Genomic DNA, 21,418 nt, shown 5'->3' with positions numbered 1-21,418 from the left:
TCGAATGTTTGCTGGAGGCAGCTAACATTCTTCTGAGTACTTCCTTAGTACTTTTGTCACACGCGTGGTCTCACGACCTTATCTTAATACGGTCTGCAGCAACATTACTGCGGTGGAGCTGTTATTCACTGAGCAGGAAATTGTGGGTTAATTCTGCCTAGGCAGCCACGCCGAGTCAGGGGCGGAGCCCGGGAATCCGCAGAGCGCACAGCCCAGGGACTCTCCATTTTATTGAAAGTCAGATGCCGCAGATCCCGGCGACCGTGGGCCCGGGAGTTCTGTGCAACCCAGGTCTCTTGACTCCCAGGCGCAGACACTAACAGCTGTCCTGTTTTATCGCAGGCTTCTAAAAATAGCCCCAAACAGAGACCCGGATCTTCCTCCACGTAGAATGCAAATTCTATGGCTGAAAATCTCGAGCATAGAAAGGAAAAAGTTGTGTGCTTTTTACCCTCTTTTCCCAGACTCGCGGTGGAAACTCCGCCCCCGTCTCCATGGAAACCCAGCGGCGGCAGCGGCTGTCACCAGGGGCGGGGTTCAGGCGGCCGCCCCTCCCCCACCCGGTTGGCAACACTTCCCACCCGGGGACAATCGCGGTCACCCCTTAATCTCTCCGTTCCTCTTCTCGGCTGTCCTCCCTTTCTGTTGTCTTCTCGTGTCCCAAACCACATCCTGGGGGCCGCCCCCCTGCAATGTCCTCAGCGGGGCCGGTGCACCCCGCGTCTGGGCCTGGAAGCCCGGGAGCTCGGCCTTTCTGCCCCGGGCCCACCCCTCGGCTGCGCTGATTGGCCGCTCCTGGGCCATCCCCCAGGCCTGGGCAGGCAGGGTCTCAGCCCGGCGGAAAGTTTTCTGCGCGGGGAGGAAGTTAGAAGTTTGGGGTTTCTGAGAAAGCAGCTCCTGTGGCCGCGGGGGCCTGGGTGGCCATGGAGGAGCCCCCTTTGCGAGAGGAGGAGGAAGAAGAGGAGGGGGAAGGGGACGAGGCTGGGCCCGAGGGGGCTTTGGGCAAGAGCCCCTTCCAGCTGACCGCCGAGGACGTGTATGACATCTCTTACGTGATGGGCCGCGAGCTGATGGCCCTGGGCAGCGACCCCCGGGTGACACAGCTGCAGTTCAAGATCGTCCGCGTCCTGGAGATGCTGGAGACGCTGGTGAACGAGGGTAACCTGACGGTGGAGGAGCTGAGGATGGAGAGGGACAACCTCAGGAAGGAGGTGGAGGGGCTGCGGACAGAGGGCTCCGCCGCCGGCCGGGAGGTGAGTGCGGGCAGGCAGGGCCCTGTGGGAGCAGCCTGGGCTGCGTGGGAGGGGAGCATCCAGTCCTCTGATGAGAAACACTTCAGAGTTACATATATCGAGCGCTTGCTAGGTGCTGGGCCCTGTTCTGAGTTTGCTCTGAATCAGGGGCTTCGGGCCTTTTTGACTTGACCTACCGCCGAGGCTCTCTGCCCTGAAACCACCAAGAGTATTGGTTAAAGCACAGATATCTGGGCTCTGGCCCCAGGAGTTTCTGATTCAGCAGGACCACCAAAAGACGGCCATTAGAATGTTCTGAGCACCTTTATTCAGAATTGTGCCAAACCAGAACAAATGCAGCCGAAGAATGGATTTTAAAATAGTGTGATCCCACAATGGAATACTACACAGCAGTGAAAAAAGACCAGAATGCTAACGCACACAAGCGTGTGTGTGACTCTCACAGACCTTACACTAAGGGACAGGATCCAGGCACAAAAGGGAGCCTACTATATATTTATGTGAAATTCAAGAACAGGAAACATTATCTCTATCTATAGAAGACAGATTGATGGTAGCCCCAGTTTTGGGGGGTTCATAGGGAGTTTATCTGGGTGTGATTACATGGGTGTGTACCTATGTTAAAGCTCAGCAAGAAGCGCCTGGGTGACTCAGTCCGTTAAATGCAAGACTCTTGGTTTTGGCAAATAACTAATTTAAAAAAAAACACAAGGAAGTGAAGAGATTTTTTTTTTTTTTAATCACCAGGCTATAATCTCAAGATTAGTGCATGTATGTTATGCCTCCATTTGACAAAATACCCGTTCTATCAATTTCCAATATTGATGAAACAAGTTTTAAGAAACAATTTATCTTAACTCACCCTTATTAAATATGACGCACAATCACACTTGCCTCTTCTTCTTCTTTTTTTTTTTTAAAGGTTTTACTTATTTGTTTGTTAGAGGGAGAGTGTGTGTGCATGAGCACACAAGCAGGGGGAGCAGCAGGCAGAGGGAGAAGCAGGCTCCCCGCTGAGCAGGGAGCCAGACCTGAGGCTCCATCCCAGGACCCTGGTATCATGACCTGAGCTGAAAGTAGACTTTTAACCGACTGAGCTCCCCAGGCGCCCCTTTACTTGCCTATTCTATTTTAAATTTTTGTTACAATTGATTAAATCAATATGAATTACTAATGGCTCTCCAGCCATACTTAAAAAAAAAAAAAAAACTGTTCTAAGTGGACTATCTCATTTAGTCCTCTTACTATCAGTGTACCCGTTTTAAAGAAACGGAGGCGTAGGACAGTTAAGTAATTTACCAGAGGATTACTGCAAGTAAGAGGTACAGGCAGGATTTGAACTCAGAGATGCTGGTCTTCACCACTGCACAAGGCATACAGACATTTGGCCTTGTTTGTTGGAATGATATTTGATGAATGATTGCACCGTGCTGGACCCTGGGGCCGCAGAGGTAAATTAGACCAGGACTCTGCCCTCCCAGAGATCCTGTCTAATGGGAGAAGTAAGGTACCCCGCCTCCAGAACTGCAGTACAAGATCACAAAACTGAGAAGCGTGCCAAGAAAGGGCAAGAGCAACAGGGTTGCTGACATTCGCAGGGAAAAAAGAGTGAAAGTTTCTGGTCACTTCCCTGGTGGTGATTCTAGGTTCGTTTGTCCCCGTGACGACTGTGCTTGTATACATTTCTACTTTACTGTCCATCATAAGAGATAGTTGAGTATTGTGATTCATAGCCTGGCTTTTGAGACTCAGGAGAAGTTAAGTGGCTTGCTCAGGATGGCTCAGCTCATGTTCTGAGCTCATCCCTGCCACCTCCAAGCCCAGGAACAAGGATATGGAGGGATCCGCAGCACGGACCATGTACATATGGAGGGATCCGCAGCACAGACTATGTACCACGTTCTCTGGACCTGGGTGATTTCCTGTGTGGGGCACAGCGGACAGGCTTTATAAGCCTGCAGTGAGATGGCATTTTCCTCCCAAACCGCAGTGTTAAGAACAGGGGTGGGGAAAGGAGCAGAGAGAATGAATTTGTTTAGCACCACTAGGCAGTTCATAAAAATACCCCGTATTGGTTTTCTTGTTTTTTTTTTAAATTTTAAGTTATTTTTAATTGCGGTAAAGTACACATAAAATTTACCACCCCAACCATTTTTAAGTGCACACTTAAGTGTCATTAAGTACATTCACCTGGTTGTGCAACCATCCCTCTCCATTCCTGCCCGAATTCTTTTCATCTTGCAAAACCGAAACCCTGTCCCCAGTAAACACCAACTCCATACTCCTCCTCCCCCGTCCATGTTCTATCTCTATGAACTTGCCTCTTCCAGGTGCTTCATATAAGTAGAATTATATGGTATTTGCCCTTCTGTCACTGGCTTATTTCATTTAACATAATGTCTTCAGGGTTCATCCACATTGTGGTGTGTATCAGAATTTCCTTCCCTTTAGCGGCTGGATAGTATTCCATTGTGTGGATCTTGGTTTATCCATTCACCTGTCGATGGACACCTGGGTTGCTTCCGCCTTTTGGCTAGTGTGAGTAATGCGGCCGTGAACATGGCTATATACTGGGGTTCCCAGGTGGCTCAAGTCCGTTCAGCGTCCAACTCTTGACTTGGGCTCAGGTCACAATCCTGGGTTCTGGCGTCCAGGCCTGAGTTGGGCTCCCTACTCAGTAGAGAGTCTGTTTGAGGATTCTCTCTCTCTCCCTCTGGCCCTCCCCCTGCTTGCAAGCACATGCTCTCTTTCTCTCTCCCAAAAAATAAATAAGTCTTTTAAAAAAAATGGGTGTATACAGATCTCTTCAAGTCCCTGCTTTCAATGCTTTGGGGTGTATAGTTAGAAGTGGATTTGCTGGATCCTAGGATAATTCTATTTTGAATCTGTTAAGGCTTTGCCATGTGGTTTTCCATAGTAAGTGTACCATTTTATTTATTTTTTAAAAGATTTTATTTATTTATTTGACAGGAAGAAAGATCACAAGTAGGCAGAGAGGCAGGCAGAGAGAGATGGGGAAGCAGATTCCCTGCTGAACAGAGAGCCCGATGCGGGGCTCAATCCCAGGACCCTGAGATCATGACCTGAGCCGAAGGCAGAGGCTTAACCCACTGAGCCACCCAGGTGCCCCAAGTGTACCATTTTATATCCCCACCAGCAGTACCCAAGAATTCCAACTTTCCTACTTCCCTACCAACATTTGTTCTATTCTGTTTTGTCTGTTTACAGTAGCCTCTCGAATAGGTGTGAGGTATTTTTGTTTCCTTTCTTTTTTAAGATTTTATTTATTTATCTATTTTGAGAGAGAGGGGTCATGAGTGGGCAGAGGGGCAGAGGAAGAGAGAGAATCCCAAGCAGACTCCACGCTGACCACAGAGCCCAACCGGGGCTCTGTCTCATGACCCTGAGATCATGACCTGAACCAAAAACAAGAGTTGGATGCCCAACTGACTTGAGCCACTCAGGCGTCCCTTTCCTTCCTTTAAAAAAAAAAAAAATTAAAGATTTTAAAATTTATTTATTTGAGAGAGAGGGAGAGAGAGACAGCATGAGTCAGTGGAAGGGGCAGGGGGAGAGGGCAGAGAGCAGACGCCCCGCTGAGCAGGGAGCCCAATGCAGGGCTCCATCCCAGGACCCCGGGATCATGATCTGAGCTGAAGGCAGACGCCCAACCGACTGAGCCACCCAGGTGCCCCTCTTTTTTTAAAAAAATTTAAGTTCCAGGGACGCCTGGGTGGCTCAGTTTGTTAAGCGGCTGCCTTCGGCTCAGGTCATGATCCCAGCGTCCTGGGATCTAGTCTCACATCGGGTTCCTTGCTTGGCAGGGAGCCTGCTTCTCCCTCTGCCTCTGCCTGCCACTCTGTCTGCCTGTGCTTGCTGTCTCTCTCTCTCTCCTTCTGACAAATAAATAAATAAAATCTTTAAAAAAATTTTTAAAAAATTTAAGTTCCAAATTCAAAAGGTGCAAAAGCATTTGCCTTGAAAAATCGACCTCCCTACTTCTTTCCACCCCCAGCTGCCCACTTGCCCTCTCTGGAAAAAATTTAAATGATCAGTTTCTTGTGTATCCTTCCAGAGATACTTCCTGGAAACAAAAGCAGATATGAAAATATGTTTCCACTTTTTACACAAAGGGTGATATAACATATACCCATTTCTGCCTTTTGTGCATTTTCACTTCACTTACCATGAAAGGTGAATTAAAGCAGGACAGAGAGAACTTCCTTGTCTTTTAATGAGGAAAACTTCCACTGTATGGTGTTATCAGTTGTTCTGCTGAGGGTTCTTAATCTGAAGTTCTTGGATACCCAAGGGAATCATTGATTCTAATCCAAGAGGTCCATGTCCTTGCATGGAAAAAATTATATTTTAATTTTCATTAACTTCCAGCTGAAATGTATCACTTTCTCTACTTGTGAATATAGACAACAAATTACAGTATACTAGCAATGCCTGTGATGATCACCGATGGAAATCACAGACATTTTCATGTCCCATTACGGTGTCGTTCACATCTCAAAGTTTCGTTTTTGTTCAGTATTTCACCAGACCTGCGTCTAGCTCACTCTATTTAATAAAGAGGCAGGTATAGTAATCACGAATTTGTTTTTAAAAGATTTTGATGAGGGTTCTGTCTTCTTGGGTTGGTTTCCTTATAATTTTGTGCCTTTCATTTTATACATTTTAACACATTGTTTGGAGGAGGGCGGCATGGGCTTTCCCAGGCTGCCAAAAGGGTCCGTGGCACAAAAAAGTTTATGATTCTCTGCTTTAACCAGTCTCCCATCCAAAGATGTTTATGTTCCGACCATTTACTCTTAGCACATGTAACACTGAAACCATCTGGCTCCTGAGGGAGAGTTTTTTGAGGAAATGGAGGCATTGGATCAAAGGGAAGGAGCATCTGAAATTCAGATAACATGTAATGTTAAATTACACTTCTCGGAGGCCAAGGAGGCCCACGCCTCCTGCAATCAGCACCGGTGTCTGGGAGTGCTCAAACACCCTGATCCGGGTCAGTCTGATAGGAGGAACGTGCTCACCGTTACTACTGTCTCTTTATACTGTGCCTTGTTCTCTCCGTCAGCTGCACAACATTCCGGTGTGGTTTTGCCTTAGTTTTTCCTTAACTGGGCTACTGTTCGTGGACATGTAGGTTGTTTTCCAACAGTTGCTTAAAGTTTAGTTAGAAAACATTTCAAACCTATGGAAGAGTTGCAGGAAAAGCACAATGAACACCTGTGTACCTTTCACTGGATTCAGATGTTGTCTTCAGTTTTGTGTGTAGTGTGTAGTATGTCTTAGAAGATACACACCAAAGTATTTATTACACAAAACACATATATGGGTATGTATGTATGCATATACAGAAACAGTATGCATATATATTATATTTTCACTGCTAGTTTTCCTTAATGATCTGAGCAGATATTATGTAAGTTGCAGGATTAGTAAACGATTAGGGTCTGGGGCGCCTGGGTGGCTCAGTTCGTTGAGCGTCTGCATTTGGCTCAGGTCATGATCTGAGGGTCCTGCGATCGAGCCCCGCATCTGGCTCCTTGCTTAGCCGGGAGCCCGTTTCTCCTTCTGCCTGCCACTCCCCAGCTTGTGCTCTCTCTCTCTGTCAAATAAATAAATAAAATCTTTAAACAAACAAACAAAAAAAATTAGGGTCCTTTACCCTGAATACTTCAGTGAGTATCCCACAAGACATACTATTGCATAGCCGCAAGTAAATGACTGAACTCAGAGGGAAAAAGTGACAGGATACAAAGACGTAATATATTACCCTATTCAAAATGCACAATAATGTCCTTTACGGCATCCTTTTTCTGGGGCAGGACCCAGTCCCAGGTTACACAGTACCTTTGGTTGACACATCTCTTCAGTCACCTGAGGAACAGTTCCTCAGCGTTTCCTTGTCTTTTTACGACCTTGACATTTTTGAAGGCTATGGATTGGTTGGTAGAGTGTCCTTCAATTTGGGTTTGTTCTGAGGTGTCATGGGTGGATCCAAGTGATACGTGTTTAGCAGGAACAGCCCTGAAGCGATGCTGTGTCACAATCCTTGTTATCAGGAGGCACTTGTCTCCGTTGGTCATTATTGGTGATGTCAACTTGTAGCCCTTGGTTAATGTGGTGTCTGCAAGAGTTCTGCACTGTATAGGGGCCTTTATTCCTCTTTGTAATTCATAAGGGCTTGCGAGAAAATACTTCGAAACTGTGGAAAATATTCTGTTCCCCGATAGGCTTTTACCTAAAAGTTTTTAGATCCATTCATTAGTTTTCCCTGAATCAATCATTACAAAGTTGGTTAAAAAACGATGTTTTGGGGGCGCCTGGGTGGCTCAGTGGTTTAAGCCGCTGCCTTCGGCTCAGGTCATGATCTCAGGGTCCTGGGATCGAGTCCCACATCGGGCTCTCTGCTCGGCAGGGAGCCTGCTTCCCTCTCACTCTCTCTGCCTGCCTCTCTGCTACTTGTGATCTCTCTCTGTCAAATAAATAAATAAAATCTTTAAAAAAAAAAAAAAAACAACGATGTTTTTGTTTTTTTTTTTCTGGTAAAGATTTTATTTCTAAGTCATCCCTACACCGAACATGGGGCTTAAACCCACAACTCCGAGCTACGGGCTGAGCCAGCCAGGCACCCCTAAAGGATGATTGTCCCACTCTCTCATCTTCCACACGCATTAATTGGTCTTCTGCTGTAAAGCACAGATTCCCCTCTTCTTTCCCTGTTTTAGTCAGAGTTCTCCAGAGAAACAGAACCAAGAGTGGATGCAGCTATCCGTATGAAGAGGAGAGATATTTGAGGCATTGGCTCATACATGTATGGAGGCTGAGACAGCCTTCAGTCTGCAAGCTAGAGAACCAGGAAGTCTCAACTGGGGAGGGGGGCCAGCAGCGTAAGTCCCAGTCTGGGACCTAAAGCCCAAGGACCAGGAGTGTCGAAGTCTGAGGGCCCGAGAAGGAGGATATCCCCCATCAACAGACAGAGCTCAGAATTTACCCTCATTCCTCCTTTTGTTCTATTCAGGCCCTCAGTGGATTGGATGGTGCCCGCCCACCCATCAGGGAGGGCCATCTGCTCTTCTCAGTGCATCGGTCCAAATGCTCATGGCTTCCAGAAACACCTTCATAGACACACCATGAAATAATGTTTAACCAGCTAGCTGGGCAATCCTTAGCCCAGCCAAGCAGACACAAAAAATTAACCATCACATTCCCATTCATTAACTAATTTAAATTTTAAAATTTTAAGTATGAACTCCTGAATTCTCTTTTTATTCGAAGGGTCATTGTTATTATTCATTCTGATACTCAGCTTGTTCTCAGTCTGGCCAGTGGGAGCTCCTTCAGACTGTCATTCTGATACGCCTCCATCCCTTACACCAGGGAACATTCCAGGTTCATCTCGAAGTTTCCCTGGTCCAGCTCTGGCATCGGCCATTCCTCCAAGGAGCCCTGGTTCTTTTCTTTGGAAAACGGTACTTAGAACTCTTGCTTCTTTACCATTCGCCAACGTCTCTCCTTACAGGTAGACCTGGGACCGGACAAAATGGTGGTTGACCTGACAGACCCCAACCGACCCCGCTTCACTCTCCAGGAGCTGCGGGACGTGCTCCAGGAGCGCAACAAGCTCAAGTCCCAGCTGCTGGTGGTGCAGGAGGAGCTGCAGTGCTATAAGAGGTGGGGCTGGACCGCCGCGGGCACCCCGCACCGCCGGGCCAGCGCTGCCCACAGCTCCTTGACGCGCTCTGTCTTTGTCCTTCCATTCGCGCGGCCAGTTTATGGAGACCTGCCCGGTGCCAGGCCCTGTTCCTGGCCCCGGGCTGTAGCAGTGAACAAAACAGAGGCAGTCCGTGCTAGTCTAGGGGGAAGACAGGCAAGTGACAAGGAAGTCTGAGATGGACATGCAGGGTAGTGGTGGTAAGTGCTCCAAAGACTGGAAACCAAGGTGACGGGGCGCCTGGGGAGCACAGTCGGTTGGGTGTCCGGTCATCATCTCATTTTGGCTCAGGTCATCATCTCAGGGTTGTGAGAGCAGGCCCTGTGTCGCACTCCTTGCTGGGTGTGCAGCCTGCTCGAGATGCTCTCTCTCCCTCTCCTTCTGCCCCTCCCTCCTCCTCTTTCTCTCTCTCTCTCTACTTCTCTAAATAAAACAAAAAAACCAAGGTGACATATGGCAGCAAAGGGCTGGGGGCTGGAGGAGGGGCCTGTTTTATTTATTTTTTTTTTTAAGATTTTATTTATTTATTTATTTGACAGAGATCGCAAGTAGGCAGAGAGGCAGGCGTGGGGTTGGGTGGGGGAAGCAGGCTCCCTGCTGAGCAGAGAACCCGATGTGGGGCTGGATCCCAGGACCCTGAGATCATGACCTCAGCCGAAGACAGAGGCTTTAAGAGGGGCCTGTTTTACATGGGTAGTCAGTGAAGACACTTCTGAGGCAAATGACAAGAAGCAGCCGACCATGGAAAGATCGGTAGGGCAAGAGAGGAGTGAGAAGCCCTAAGACCCTGAGCAGGGAACCACCGTCTCCGGTTTGAGAGACCCAGCGTGGTGGAAGCTGGAGCACAGGTAGACAATGAGAAGTGTGCCTAGTGAGCCCCGGGAAGGGTTCTACTTTTTTTGTGAGGGTAGTGAGGAGTCACTGGAAAGTTCTAATCAAGGAAATGACAAGATCTGGTTTACTGCTTGCTTTATTTGTGTGTGTGTGTTTTAAGGAAGCTCCATGCCCAGTGTGGGGCTTGAACTTACTACCCTGAGATTACGAGTCAGAAACTCTACCGACTGGGCCACCCAGGCACTAAATGCCCCTGATTTAGTGTTTTAAAAGGTCAAATGTGAGGGGCACCTGGCTGGCTCCATTGGTAGAGCATGCAAGTCTTGATCTCGGGGTCCTGAGATCCCCCTGAGGGGGGTCATGAGGCCCCGCATGGGGTGTGGAGCCTACTTTTTAAAAAATGGGGGGAGGGGTGCCTGGGTGGCTCCTTAGGTTAAGCGCCTGCCTTCAGCTCAGGTCCTTCATGATCTCAGGGTCCTGGGATCGAGCCCCACATCAGGCTCCCTGCTGAGTCTGCCTCCCTCTCACTCTGCCTGCTGCTCCCCCTTATTTATGCTCTCTCGCTATCAAATAAATAAAATCTTTTTTTAAAAAAAGGGGACACGTAGGTGGCAGAGTCAGTTATGCCTCCGATTCTTGGTTTCGGCTCAGATCTGGTCTCAGGGTCCTGGAATCGAGCCCAGTGTTGGGCTCTGAGCTTAGCAGGGAATCTGCTTCAGGATTCTCCCTCTCCCTCTCTCCCTCCCCTTGCTCACTAAATGTATGCATGCTCTCTCACACACACAAATAAATAAATGAATCTTTAAAATAAAATATCAGTGTGTTTAGCTTGATAACTGAACTACTTGGTTAGGTAAGAGCATGTCCTTGTTCTTTAGAAATACACACTGAAGGGGCGCCTGGGTGGCTCAGTGGGTTAAGCCTCTGCCTTCGGCTCAGGTCATGATCTCAGGGTCCTGGGATCGAGCCCCGCATCGGGCTCTCTGCTCAGCAGGGAGCCTGCTTCCTCCTCTCTCTCTGTCTGCCTCTCTGCCTACTTGTGATCTCTGTCAAATAAATAAACAAAATCTTAAAAAAAAAAAAAGCCAAAAAAGATCATAGTATGGGCACCTGGCTGACTTAGTCAGTGGAGCACGTAGTTCTTGGTCTCAGGGTCATGAGTTTGAGTCCCATGTTGGGTGTAGAGAGTACTTAAACATAAAATCCTAAAAAACAAAAATCACAATAACATGTGTAGGGAATAGGTTGTAGGACCAGCAAGAGAGGAAATAGGAAGCTGTTGACCTATTGGGTTTGCACTTTGCTGTATCCATCTGCACCCTGTTTCCCAAGATGTTTCCTTTTGTGTAGGTGCTTCTCAAAAAGGGGACTCGGAAGGATGGAAGGAAGGAAGGAAAAGAAAGGGGCTATGTGGTCGAATAATTCCGGAAAACCATTGAGTTAAAGAAAGCAGATTCCCTTAGACACGGAAGAAGGAAAGCCCAGGAGAATAAAAACTCGGGGCCAGCTATTTGTGCCTGCACCCTGCATGCCAGGCGCTCTGCCCAGTGTATTGCAAGCATCATTTCCGTTAGTGCTCAGAGCAAGGTGAGCTAAAGTAACATATCTCCAAGGTGTTCATGAAGGTCAGGAACCTGCTTGAAGTCCCATAGCTGATGGTGGCCATGGTGAGATGCGACCTGAGACAGCCCGATATCAGAGCCTGCGCATTTAGTTATCATGCCATGTTTGGACTCTGAAAGTTTAGAAGGAAGAAATACGCTGACTCAGGGGCACCCTGGGGGGCTCAGTCAGTGAAGCGTCTGCCTTCGCTCCGGTCGTGATCTCCAGGAGCCCCAGGTCTGGCTCCCTGCTCAGCTGGAAGTCGGCTTCTCCCTCTCCCTCTGCCCCTCCCCCGACTCAGGCTCTCTCTCTCTCTCTCTGTCTCTGTCTCTCAAATAAATAAAATATTGAAAAAATAAATAAATCCATTCAATGTAGGATCTCTGAAGGAGGAGCAATACAGTAAAAATGTTCTGGCAAGCCAAATCTGAAAGGGCTGAGTTCTGCCAACAGGAATTTAATCGCCTTCCTTCTGCTGAGGTTGGAACCATGTTAATGGAAAGACCTGTCTTCCTCTCATCGAATAAGTACTTCAGACACAGGTAGTTAAGGACAGGATCGGCTGAACTGCTGGGGTTTGAGCAGCTTGGTAGAGAATAGAGCGACATGCTTTCTTTCCAGTTTTGAATTCCCGGAGAGCAGCAGCCGTGTACTTCCCATCTGGTAGAGGACAGCTGATGGCAGGATTCTGTTTACTCACTTGGGTCCTGTATTCTGGAAAAACCAGCATGTCCGCTGAGGTAGTCTCCTAGCAACTGCATCAGTTTCGCGGTCCAAGGTTGTACCAGTGGTGGTTTTTCCTTGGGGCGGACGTGGCAGCCTGCTTCCGAAGATGGCCATAGTTTTTTCCATCCTGTGTGCCTTCTGCGGTGAGCCTTTTCTACCCCCTCAAGAGCTAGAGTCTTATTTTTCTTTCTTCTTGAGTCTGGACAGCATCGGTGCTTTGACCGATGGAATGTGGTGGAAGCAATGCTGTTTGGCTTCTGAAGTTAGGGGAGGCCTGCTGCAGCTTCCATTTTGGTCCTCGTGGAATGCTTGAGATCACAGTACTGTGAGCAAGCTCAGGGTAGTACCATGGAGACGTCACACAAAGAACAGAGGTGCCCCAGCAGACGGTCCCAGCTGTGCCCAGCCCCCTGATGACCCACCAAGCCAACCATAAGAAATGGAGCCACCATGGGAAGTCTTAGATCTTCATTGTTTAAAATCACTGTGGCTTAGGGTTTATGTAACAATAGATAATAGAAAAGGGGGGGTTATTAACAATAAATTAATGATGTATTAATCCTATAATAATAATGTAAATGATAATATTAAATAATAAGAGCTCCCTCTTTGCAAAGGAGAGAGAAGGATGAAGCCTGCTGTCTCGAACTCTTTTTTTTTATTTTTAAGATTTTATTTATTTGACAGCAATCACAAGTAGGCAGAGAGGCAGGCAGAGAGAGAGGAAGGGAAGCAGGCTCCGCAGTGAGCAGGGAGCCCAATGCGGGGCTCGATCCCAGGACCCTGAGATCATGACCTGAGCCGAAGGCAGAGAGGCTTTAACCCACTGAGCCACCCAAGCACCCCTCTTTGTGGCTTCTTGCACACAGCAAAGAGAGGAAGCCCTCAGACATGTCCTCTTACAAGGGCTCTCATCCAACCATGGGGCCCCCCACCCTCTTGACCTCATCCAAACTTAATTGTCTCCCAAAGGCCCCATCTCTAAATGCCATTACATTGGGGCTTGGAGCTTCAATACATGGATTCTGGGAGACCCGATCCAGTCTGTAGGAAGGGGAAACACCACAGGTATAAATGAACCAGCAGATGCCACAGCAAGAGACCTAAGTGCAGTTAATAAGCAATGTATGAAGTATTTCGTACACTGCCACATTGTGCTGTGGTCAGCCTGCTTTTGGTTGCAAGTGACAGAAATCCAATTCAAACTAGCTCAAATACAAAAGGGAATTTATTAACCCACATAGCTGGGAGGGATCTTGCGACTGCTTGCAGAAATAAAGAAAAAAACCTGCAGCTACGTCCTCTTTCTTTCCTCCTTGCTTCTCCGTGTTGGCCTCATTGTCTTGCATTGTGGACACTTAAGAAATGTATTTCTTGTATTGTGGAATCTTAAGAAATGTGGCTGCTGGCAATGCCAGCTGGACAGACGAGAGAGAACAGCTTTCTTCCAGCTTCTGCATATCAAGTCCGGGGGAATGCTCTGGTCCTCCTTAAGTCAGCTGACCCCAATAGCTTGTCAATCAATACAAATTCAACTCTTATTACCATCTGACTTACTGTAGCTTTTATTTTACTTAATTTATTTGTTTAATTTAAAAAAGATTTTATTTGTTTATTTGAGAGAGAGAGAGCACAAGTGGGAGGGGAGGGGCAGAGGGAGAGGCAGAAGCAGACTCTTTGCTCAGCCGGGAGGCCAAGGTGGTGCTCGATCCCAGGACCCCAAGATCATGACCTGAGCTAAAGGCAGATGCTTAACCGACCGAGCCACCCAGGCGCCCCAACTTATCTGTTTATTGACTGCTTCTTTCCCCAATGGAAAAACATAAATTTGCATGATAGATAATTTCATCTGTTTTCTTCACTGCTCTAATGTCAGGTGCTATGTATTATCTCACTTAATTACTCGATCCTGGGAGGCAGTTACTCTTATTGTCCTCATTTTCCTTTAAAGATTTTATTTATTTATTTATTTATTTATTTGTCAGAGAGAGCACGTGCGCGCACAAGCAGGGAGAGTAGCAGGCAGAGGGAGAAGCAGGCTCCCCATTGAGCAAGGAGCCTGATATGGGGCTCGATCCCAGGGCCCGGAGCTGAAGGCAGACACTTAACTGACTGAGCCATCCAGACGTCCCTCTTATTACCCTCATTTCATTGATGAGAAAAATCAAGGCTTAAGGTAGAGAATTGATACGTGGCCATATTCCTAGAAAGTGGAGAAGCTCAAAGTACTGGCCAATGCATTTAGACAAGAGAAAGAAAGAAGAGATATCAACATGGGAAAGGTGGGGGAAGATTCTCCTTATTCGAACCAGAATCTCTCTGATTCTAACTTTCAATGATACTAATACAATTATTATTATTATTAAGACCCTTTGCTTTCAGAGCTACACAGAGAGGTCTGCAATAAAATAATCCTTTTATTCGTCCCCTTCTCCCCAGTGGTCTGATTCCACCAAGAGAAGGCCCAGGAGGAAGAAGAGAAAAAGACGCCCTTGTCGCCAGGACCAACAAGGCCAGCAGTAACAAGGAGGAGAAGACAATCATAAGGAAGCTGTGAGTTACTTGGCTCCATAGCCACTAAATCATTGCTGAGGGAAGGAGTGGAGGCCCGAGGAGGCTGGCCAGCTACCCCGGGTGTGGACGTCCTGGTTGGTGGTGCTACAACGGATAGGAAAATTCGGGGCTGGGCTATCGTGAGATCTGTGAGGCAGTAGTCTAAGCACTTGACCTATATTAATTCATAGACTCTTCACAGTGACCCTGTGAGGTAGGAGCGGCCACATCTCCGTTCCACAGGTGGAGAAACAGATACTAGAGGGCAAAGTAATTTGCCGGAGGTCACCCAGATGGTAAAAAAGTAAAGTCAGGATTTGAACCTGAGAAGTCCAGATTCTACACTACTGCCTCCCTGTGATAGAATAATACTACAACAACACAACAAAAACAAGAATTATTAGAGTTTAAGGGGGATTCATGGGGGCTTGGCTCAGTTGGAGGAACACGTGACTCTTGATCTTGGGGTCATGAGTTAGAGACCCATGTTGACTGTGGAGATTACTTAAAAAGGGGCAGGGGCGGGGTGCCTGGGTGGCTCAGTGGGTTAAAGCCTCTGCCTTCAGCTCAGGTCATGATCCCAGGGTCCTGGGATCGAGTCCTGCATCGGGCTCTCTGCTCAGCAGGAAGCCTGCTTCCTCCTCTCTCTCCCTGCCTGCCTCTCTGACTAGTTGCAATCTCTGTCTATCAAATAAATAAATAAAATCTTTAAAAAAGGGGGGGGGCAGGGGCAGCTGATTCATTACCTCTCTTACCTCCAACTTTTTTTTTTTTAAGATTTTATTCATTTATTTGAGAGAAAGAGAAACACCAGCACAAGTGGGGGGAAGGGCAGAGGGAGAGAGAGGAGGCTAAGGGGGTAGCCTAAACCAGGGCTTGATCCCAGGACTCCGGGATCATGACCCCTGCTGAAGGCAGAACCTTAACTGACTAAGGGACTGACCCGCTCTTAATTCCAACTTTAGGGGACCCTGTGTCTCCCATCATTGGGACACATAACGTGATTTCCTTTGAATACGTCCTTCGTGTTTATGCTCCCTTGTTAATCCCTCATTTCTTCAGGTGCTAAGGCTCAAACCATAGAATGTGGGGTCTTTTTTATTTTATTTTATTTATTTATTTGACAGGCAGAGGTCACAAGTAGGCAGAGAGGCAGGCAGAGAGAGAGGAAGGGACGCAGGCTCCCTGCCAAGCAGAGAGCCTGATGTGGGCCTCGATCCCAGGATCCTGAGATCATGGATGACCTGAGCTGAAGGCAGAGGCTTAAATCCACCGAGCCAACCAGGCGCCCAGAATATGGGTCGTGTTTAAAATTCAGATTCTCAGAAGTCAAATCCAGGATGAATTCCAGAAATCTGGATTTCTGCTAAATTCCCCGGGTAACTCTGATGTGGAGAACCCTTGGATTACACTTTGAGAGACGCCTTCGTAGCAGACAAGTCAGTACAATGAGGCGCGCCTTTCCCTCTTTCTCCACGAAACAAACAGCCCATTTGCCTTGGCCGCTCTGGGAATGTCTGGGAATGTGACAAGTATCAGCCCCTGACTCCTCCGACAGAGCTGAGAAGCAGCCTAGGTCAGGGATCTCAAATGCCTGGGGGCTGGGACGGCGGTGGGGGAGGGCGGTGCTGGATGCCTCAGTGGTTAAAGTGCCTGCCTTCCGCTGAGGGTCCCAGCATCCTGAGACTGAGCAGAGCCCTGCTTCTCCCTCTCCCTATGCCTGCTGCTCCCCCTGCTTGTGTTCTCTCTGTCAAATCAATAAATAAAATATTTTTTTTAAATGCCTATGGGAGGGGCGCCTGGGTGGCTCTGCTGGTTAAGCAGCTGCCTTCGGCTTGGGTCATGATCCTGGAGTCCCAGGATGGAGTCCCGTGGCAGGCTCCTTGCTCGGCAGGGAGTCTGCTACTTCCATTGACCTCTCTCCTCTCGTGCTCTCTCTCTCTCAAATAAATGAATAAAATCATAAAAAATAAATGCCTGTGGGGGCCAGGCACTTAATGTGGATGAGCGATGGGGGATGTGGGAGAGGGACTCTTGCCAGAGTTCTGGCAAGAAACGAATAGCACACTTAAAGAGAGTGACTGAAAAGCTTTAAAGAAGAGACATCTTACAGATGTGAGCAGGGTTAAGGGAACCAGCAAGGGATAGAGAAGCAGCCCAGCCTGGCAACGGGGGTGCGGGACCTATGAGGGAAAGGGAAGAGGGTGGTCAGCAGAGGGACACAGCAACTAGTAAGACCAGGCCCGGTGGGGAGGGAGCCGAGGCATCAGTACACCACCCCACCCCTTAGGGCCCCTTAGAGTTTGAGCCTGATACAGCAAAAATAAGCTGTTCGTTCTGTGCTCACGCTAGCCTGAGGTCATGTGTCTAATGAGCATGAGGCCACAATTTCATGGGCAGACGAGCTCATTAATTGAATGAATGAATGAATGAATGAATAGCTAAAATAGAATGAATGAAGGAATGGCTTTCTGAGGAAGTAGGTTGTGCTAAGAAGGGTTTTGGGCTTTATCCTGAGGGCAAAGGGGGGCCACGGAGGGGTGTGAGGTGAGGAATGACTTAGTCAGCTCTGTAGAGCGACATGGTCATTCCGGCTGTCATCTGAGTGGACTGCAGGGGGCGGCGGGAGGGCAGTAGCACTCATCCTGGTGACTTGGACTGGGGAGGGGGGCAGTGCAGGAGATGAGGAGTGTCGGGATTGGGAACATATTTGGGGCAGGATGACTAACATAGCAGATGGGGGGGGAGCTGAGAACAACTCCCGGAGTCCTGGCATGAATGACGAGGCGGGGGTGATGTCACTTCCTGAGACAGGGAAGAGCCGGGTGAGGGGGATATGTACAGGCTGAGGGGAGGACGGCTGAGCCCTGATGCCTGGATCCCAACACTAGTCCAGGGCCCACCCCAGCCATTGTGGGCAGAGCTGCTAACCTCGCTCGGTGCTCGGGGGCTTTGCCTCCGACAAGAAGCACCAGCCCCTTTCCCTGTCACTGGCTTTCCAACCGTCCAGCCAGCTCTGGGTCTTTCTCACAGCTGCAGACTGAACTTTGTGATCAACCCCAGAGAGATTTCTTCCTTTTCAAAACTTTGCATAGGACAGGGAGAAACACTGAACGTTTGATAATCAGGTCTCGGGGGATATCTAGGTTTTCTCCAAGAATTTACATGCTGATCTTTATTCACTGCGAAGATCTGTTTATAACTGTAGGTAACATGGATGCTTCCTCCACAATAGAACCTCCTGAAATTAAGGGGAAAAAAAAAAAAAAAGCTCAGACACCATTTTTCCGCATCGCCCCGTGCATAAGTGGACTCTGGGTCCAACTCCTGGTTCCGCAACTTACTGTGTGACCCTGGGCCTGTTACTGAACCTTGAAGGACCTCAGTTTGCTAATCTATAAAATAGGGATCTTGAGGGCACTGACTTCATTGAGGAGTTATGAGTGTGAAATGAGCTGGTAGATGGAAACCCCCTGAACAGTGCCTGCCCTCTCCCTGAGTCCTGAGCAAGTGTTTGAGTCAGTGGCCTACAAGAGCCCGTCCCCGATTCTGCAGGGCTCTGTGCTCCCTGCTTCATTCCATCTATACCCTTCTCTCTCTACACCCAGGTTCTCTTTCCGATCGGGGAAGCAGATGTAGACCGAAAGGCACAATTATGAGGTTCTCGGACTCAAGAAGGCAATGCATCAAGACTTCCAAACTCATCTCTCAGTGCCACGCATACTCACTGCACTTGCTCACCTGTTTTCCCTGAAAGCCACCAAGGAGGAAGGAGGTGAGGCTCTCTCGTGATCATTTTTTCCCCAGGCCGCAGAGCTGGACACCCCTGAAGGCTTGGCTAGCGCCGGGGAAGGGGCACAAAGAAGTGAAGACAGCAGAAGGAAAGCAAAAGGAGGCCCACTTCCTGCTGCTCACCAGCTGCTGGGAGGGGCCTCCGGCGTGCAGATGTGCGTTCTGCTCGTCTGGTCTCACAGATGACCTGGGTCTTTAGCAGCAGCAAATTTTCTGAGCCCAAAGGGAATGAGGAGGAGAGAATCCAGGAAAAAATGGTATCAACATTCCAGTGATGATTTCATAGATACTTAGTGAACATTCGATTTTACTAACATTTCTTTACATGATTTTGTATTAAAGTGAAATGACTTTTATACTTTCTCTGAGTGTTTTAGAGTGGTGTCTGGAGTTATGAGACCTTGTATAAGGTGCTTTAACCTTTCAGAGTCTCGATTTCCAAATCTGTGAACTGGGTGTGTGTATTTTGCACATTTACATGCTGGTATATTATTTCAGTGACTCTGTGTGATGTACTAGGATTTTGTGTTGCTATGAGAGGGGGAAAAATCTGCAAATTATTATTATTATTTTTAAAGATTTTATTTATTTGACAGAGAGAGAGACAGTGAAAGCATAAGCAGGGGGAGGGGCAGGCAGAGAGGGAAGCAGACTCCCCACTGACCAAAGAACCCAAAGCGGGGCTTGATCCCAGGACCCTGGAATCATGACCTGAGCTGAAAGCAGATGCTTAACTAACTGAGCCACCCAGGCATCCCTTATTATTATTTTTTAAAGATTTATTTATGTATTTGAGAAAGAAAGGATGAGCAGGGGGAAGGGCAGAGGGAGAGGGAGAGAATCCCAAGCAGACTCCCCACTGAGGATGGAGCCCGATGTGGGGCTTGATCCCACAACCCTGAGATCATGACCTGAGTCGAAATCAAGAGTCAGGTGCTTAACTGACTGAGCCACCCAGGTTCCCCTATTATTATTATTATTTTTTTTTTTTTTGACAAAAGTTCCCAACTCACCAAAGCATGTTTTTTTAAAAGATTGATTGATTGATTTTAGAGAGGGAGAGAGAAAGAGAAGACATGGTGGGGAGGGGCAAAGGGAGAGGGAGAGAGAGAATCTTAAGCAGACTTTGCACCCAGTGTAGACCTTGACACGGGGCTTGATCCCACAACCCAGTGATCACAACCTGAGCTGAAACCAGGAGTCGGATGCTCAACTGACTGCACCACACAAGCCACACACACACACACCCCAAATAACCAGACCATCTTGAGAAAGAAGAACAAAGCTGGAGGTATGACAATCCTAGGTTTCAAGCTACATCACCAAGCTACAGTGATCAGAACAGTCTGGTCCCAGCACAGACAACAGAACAGAAGAGAGCCCAGAAATAAACTCACACTTATATGGTCCATCGATCTATGATGAAGGAGGCAAAAATATACAATGGGAAAAAAGACGGTCTTTTCAACAAACAGGGTGAGGAAAAGGGGACAAATTACAACATTAAGATGCTATAGATTTTAAGGCTCGTCCTGACTTCAAAGATGTTAAAATGTTGTGGGGGGGAGAATGCATTTAGGATTCAGCGAAATAGTCTGGAGAGAACGGATGGCTGCACTTTGCAAAGAAATGAACGGACCTGCTGAACATGTCCTGTGAGCTGGTCGTGCTAGTGACTGGCCCTGGCTTCCTGAATGTTCCACCGGCTGTGTGGAACAGCTCGGGAAGGTGGGGCCTGGCACTCACCCACTGGTGTACAGATTCAGAAAGTGAAACTCGGAGAGATGAAAGTGCATGAGGTCACGGAGCTAGGAAGTGGCTGCCCCAGATGCACAGGAGGGGCTGATTCTAAGGCCTGGGTTCCTATCCGCAACATCCAACGTGTCCTCTTCTCCAGAAAAGCATTGATGTTAATGAATCCGTGTTTTGCCTGCATCATTTGGAGGACCTTTTGCCTACAGCCTTGCCATACCTCTGTGGGATGGGTGTCATCATGTCCGTGGACACCCAAGGTGACAGCACAGTGGGGCCGAGAGATTCGTCCAGGGTCCAGGCTCCAAAGGGGTAGAAGTTGGACCCAAACCCAGAGGTGAACTCCATAGTCCAGGCTTCACTCTCTCTGCCTCCCGAGAAACACAGGCCCCGCGGAGGCCAGTCCAGAGCCTTCGATCAGGGGCTCCCGATTTCTGACCTCATATCATGACCTCTTCACAGGGGGGAGGCAGGAGAAAGGTGTCTGTGCCTTGGACGTGAGAGCCAGCTGGGAAAGCGGGTCTATGCGTCCTGCCTTCAGAACCCCCACACAGAGGCTGGGCTGCCCGCCCACAGGGGCCGAGAAACCACAGAACAGAACGTGTGTGAGTGGTGGGGGGCAGGGCGGAGTGCTGTGTCCCTTACAGGAGTGCAGAGGAGACTCAGCTCCTGGGAATGACATGGAAAGTCCATCCCCGAGGCACTAGCCTTACATCCTACAGCCCCAGCGACGGCGGCAGCCCACTTCCCTATCCCTGAGCCAGTCTTGCTTCGGTTTCCATCTCCTTGTCTCCGGGCTGTAGAACAGCCGGAAAGTCTGGAAGCAGACAGATCATTGTGTGTTGCTGTCTGTAAGCCATTTATACATAAAACCTGCCCTCCCGGACCTGGGAGTTCCCCCCGTATAAACGCTCAGCTGCCTCTTTCTCCCTCGTGGAGATAGATAAGGGCAGGAAACCCTACTCCGAGAGAAATGTCAAGTTAAAACAGCCCTGGTTCCCGTGTATCCTGGGAGAGACTGACTTTTAAAAAAGGACAATAAACCTTCGGCTCAGGTCATGATCCCAGGGTCCTGGGATCGAGCCCCGCATCGGGCTCTCTGCTTGGCTGGAAGCCTGCTTACTCCTCTCTCTCTCTCTGCCTGCCTCTTTGCCTACTTGTAATCTCTTATCTGTCA

At 48.4% G+C, this 21,418-nt stretch overlaps 1 protein-coding gene across 1 annotated transcript; it reads left to right on the top strand.

Moving 5' to 3' along the window:
- The first annotated feature begins 589 nt into the window (after positions 1-589).
- Positions 590-18,852, top strand: RILPL2 (Rab interacting lysosomal protein like 2). The gene is made up of 4 exons (XM_046025164.1): positions 590-1,253; positions 8,791-8,942; positions 14,584-14,697; positions 18,306-18,852. The coding sequence occupies exons 1-4, from the start codon at positions 924-926 to the stop codon at positions 18,334-18,336; spliced, it is 627 nt and encodes a 208-aa protein (XP_045881120.1). The 5' UTR covers positions 590-923; the 3' UTR covers positions 18,337-18,852.
- Positions 18,853-21,418: the final 2,566 nt, after the last annotated feature.

This window comes from Meles meles, chromosome 12 (assembly GCF_922984935.1).
Source record: "Meles meles chromosome 12, mMelMel3.1 paternal haplotype, whole genome shotgun sequence".
Classification (NCBI taxonomy): domain Eukaryota; kingdom Metazoa; phylum Chordata; class Mammalia; order Carnivora; family Mustelidae; genus Meles; species Meles meles.
The sequence above is the reverse complement of the archived record's forward strand: the minus strand, read 5'-3'. Positions and strand labels throughout refer to the sequence as shown.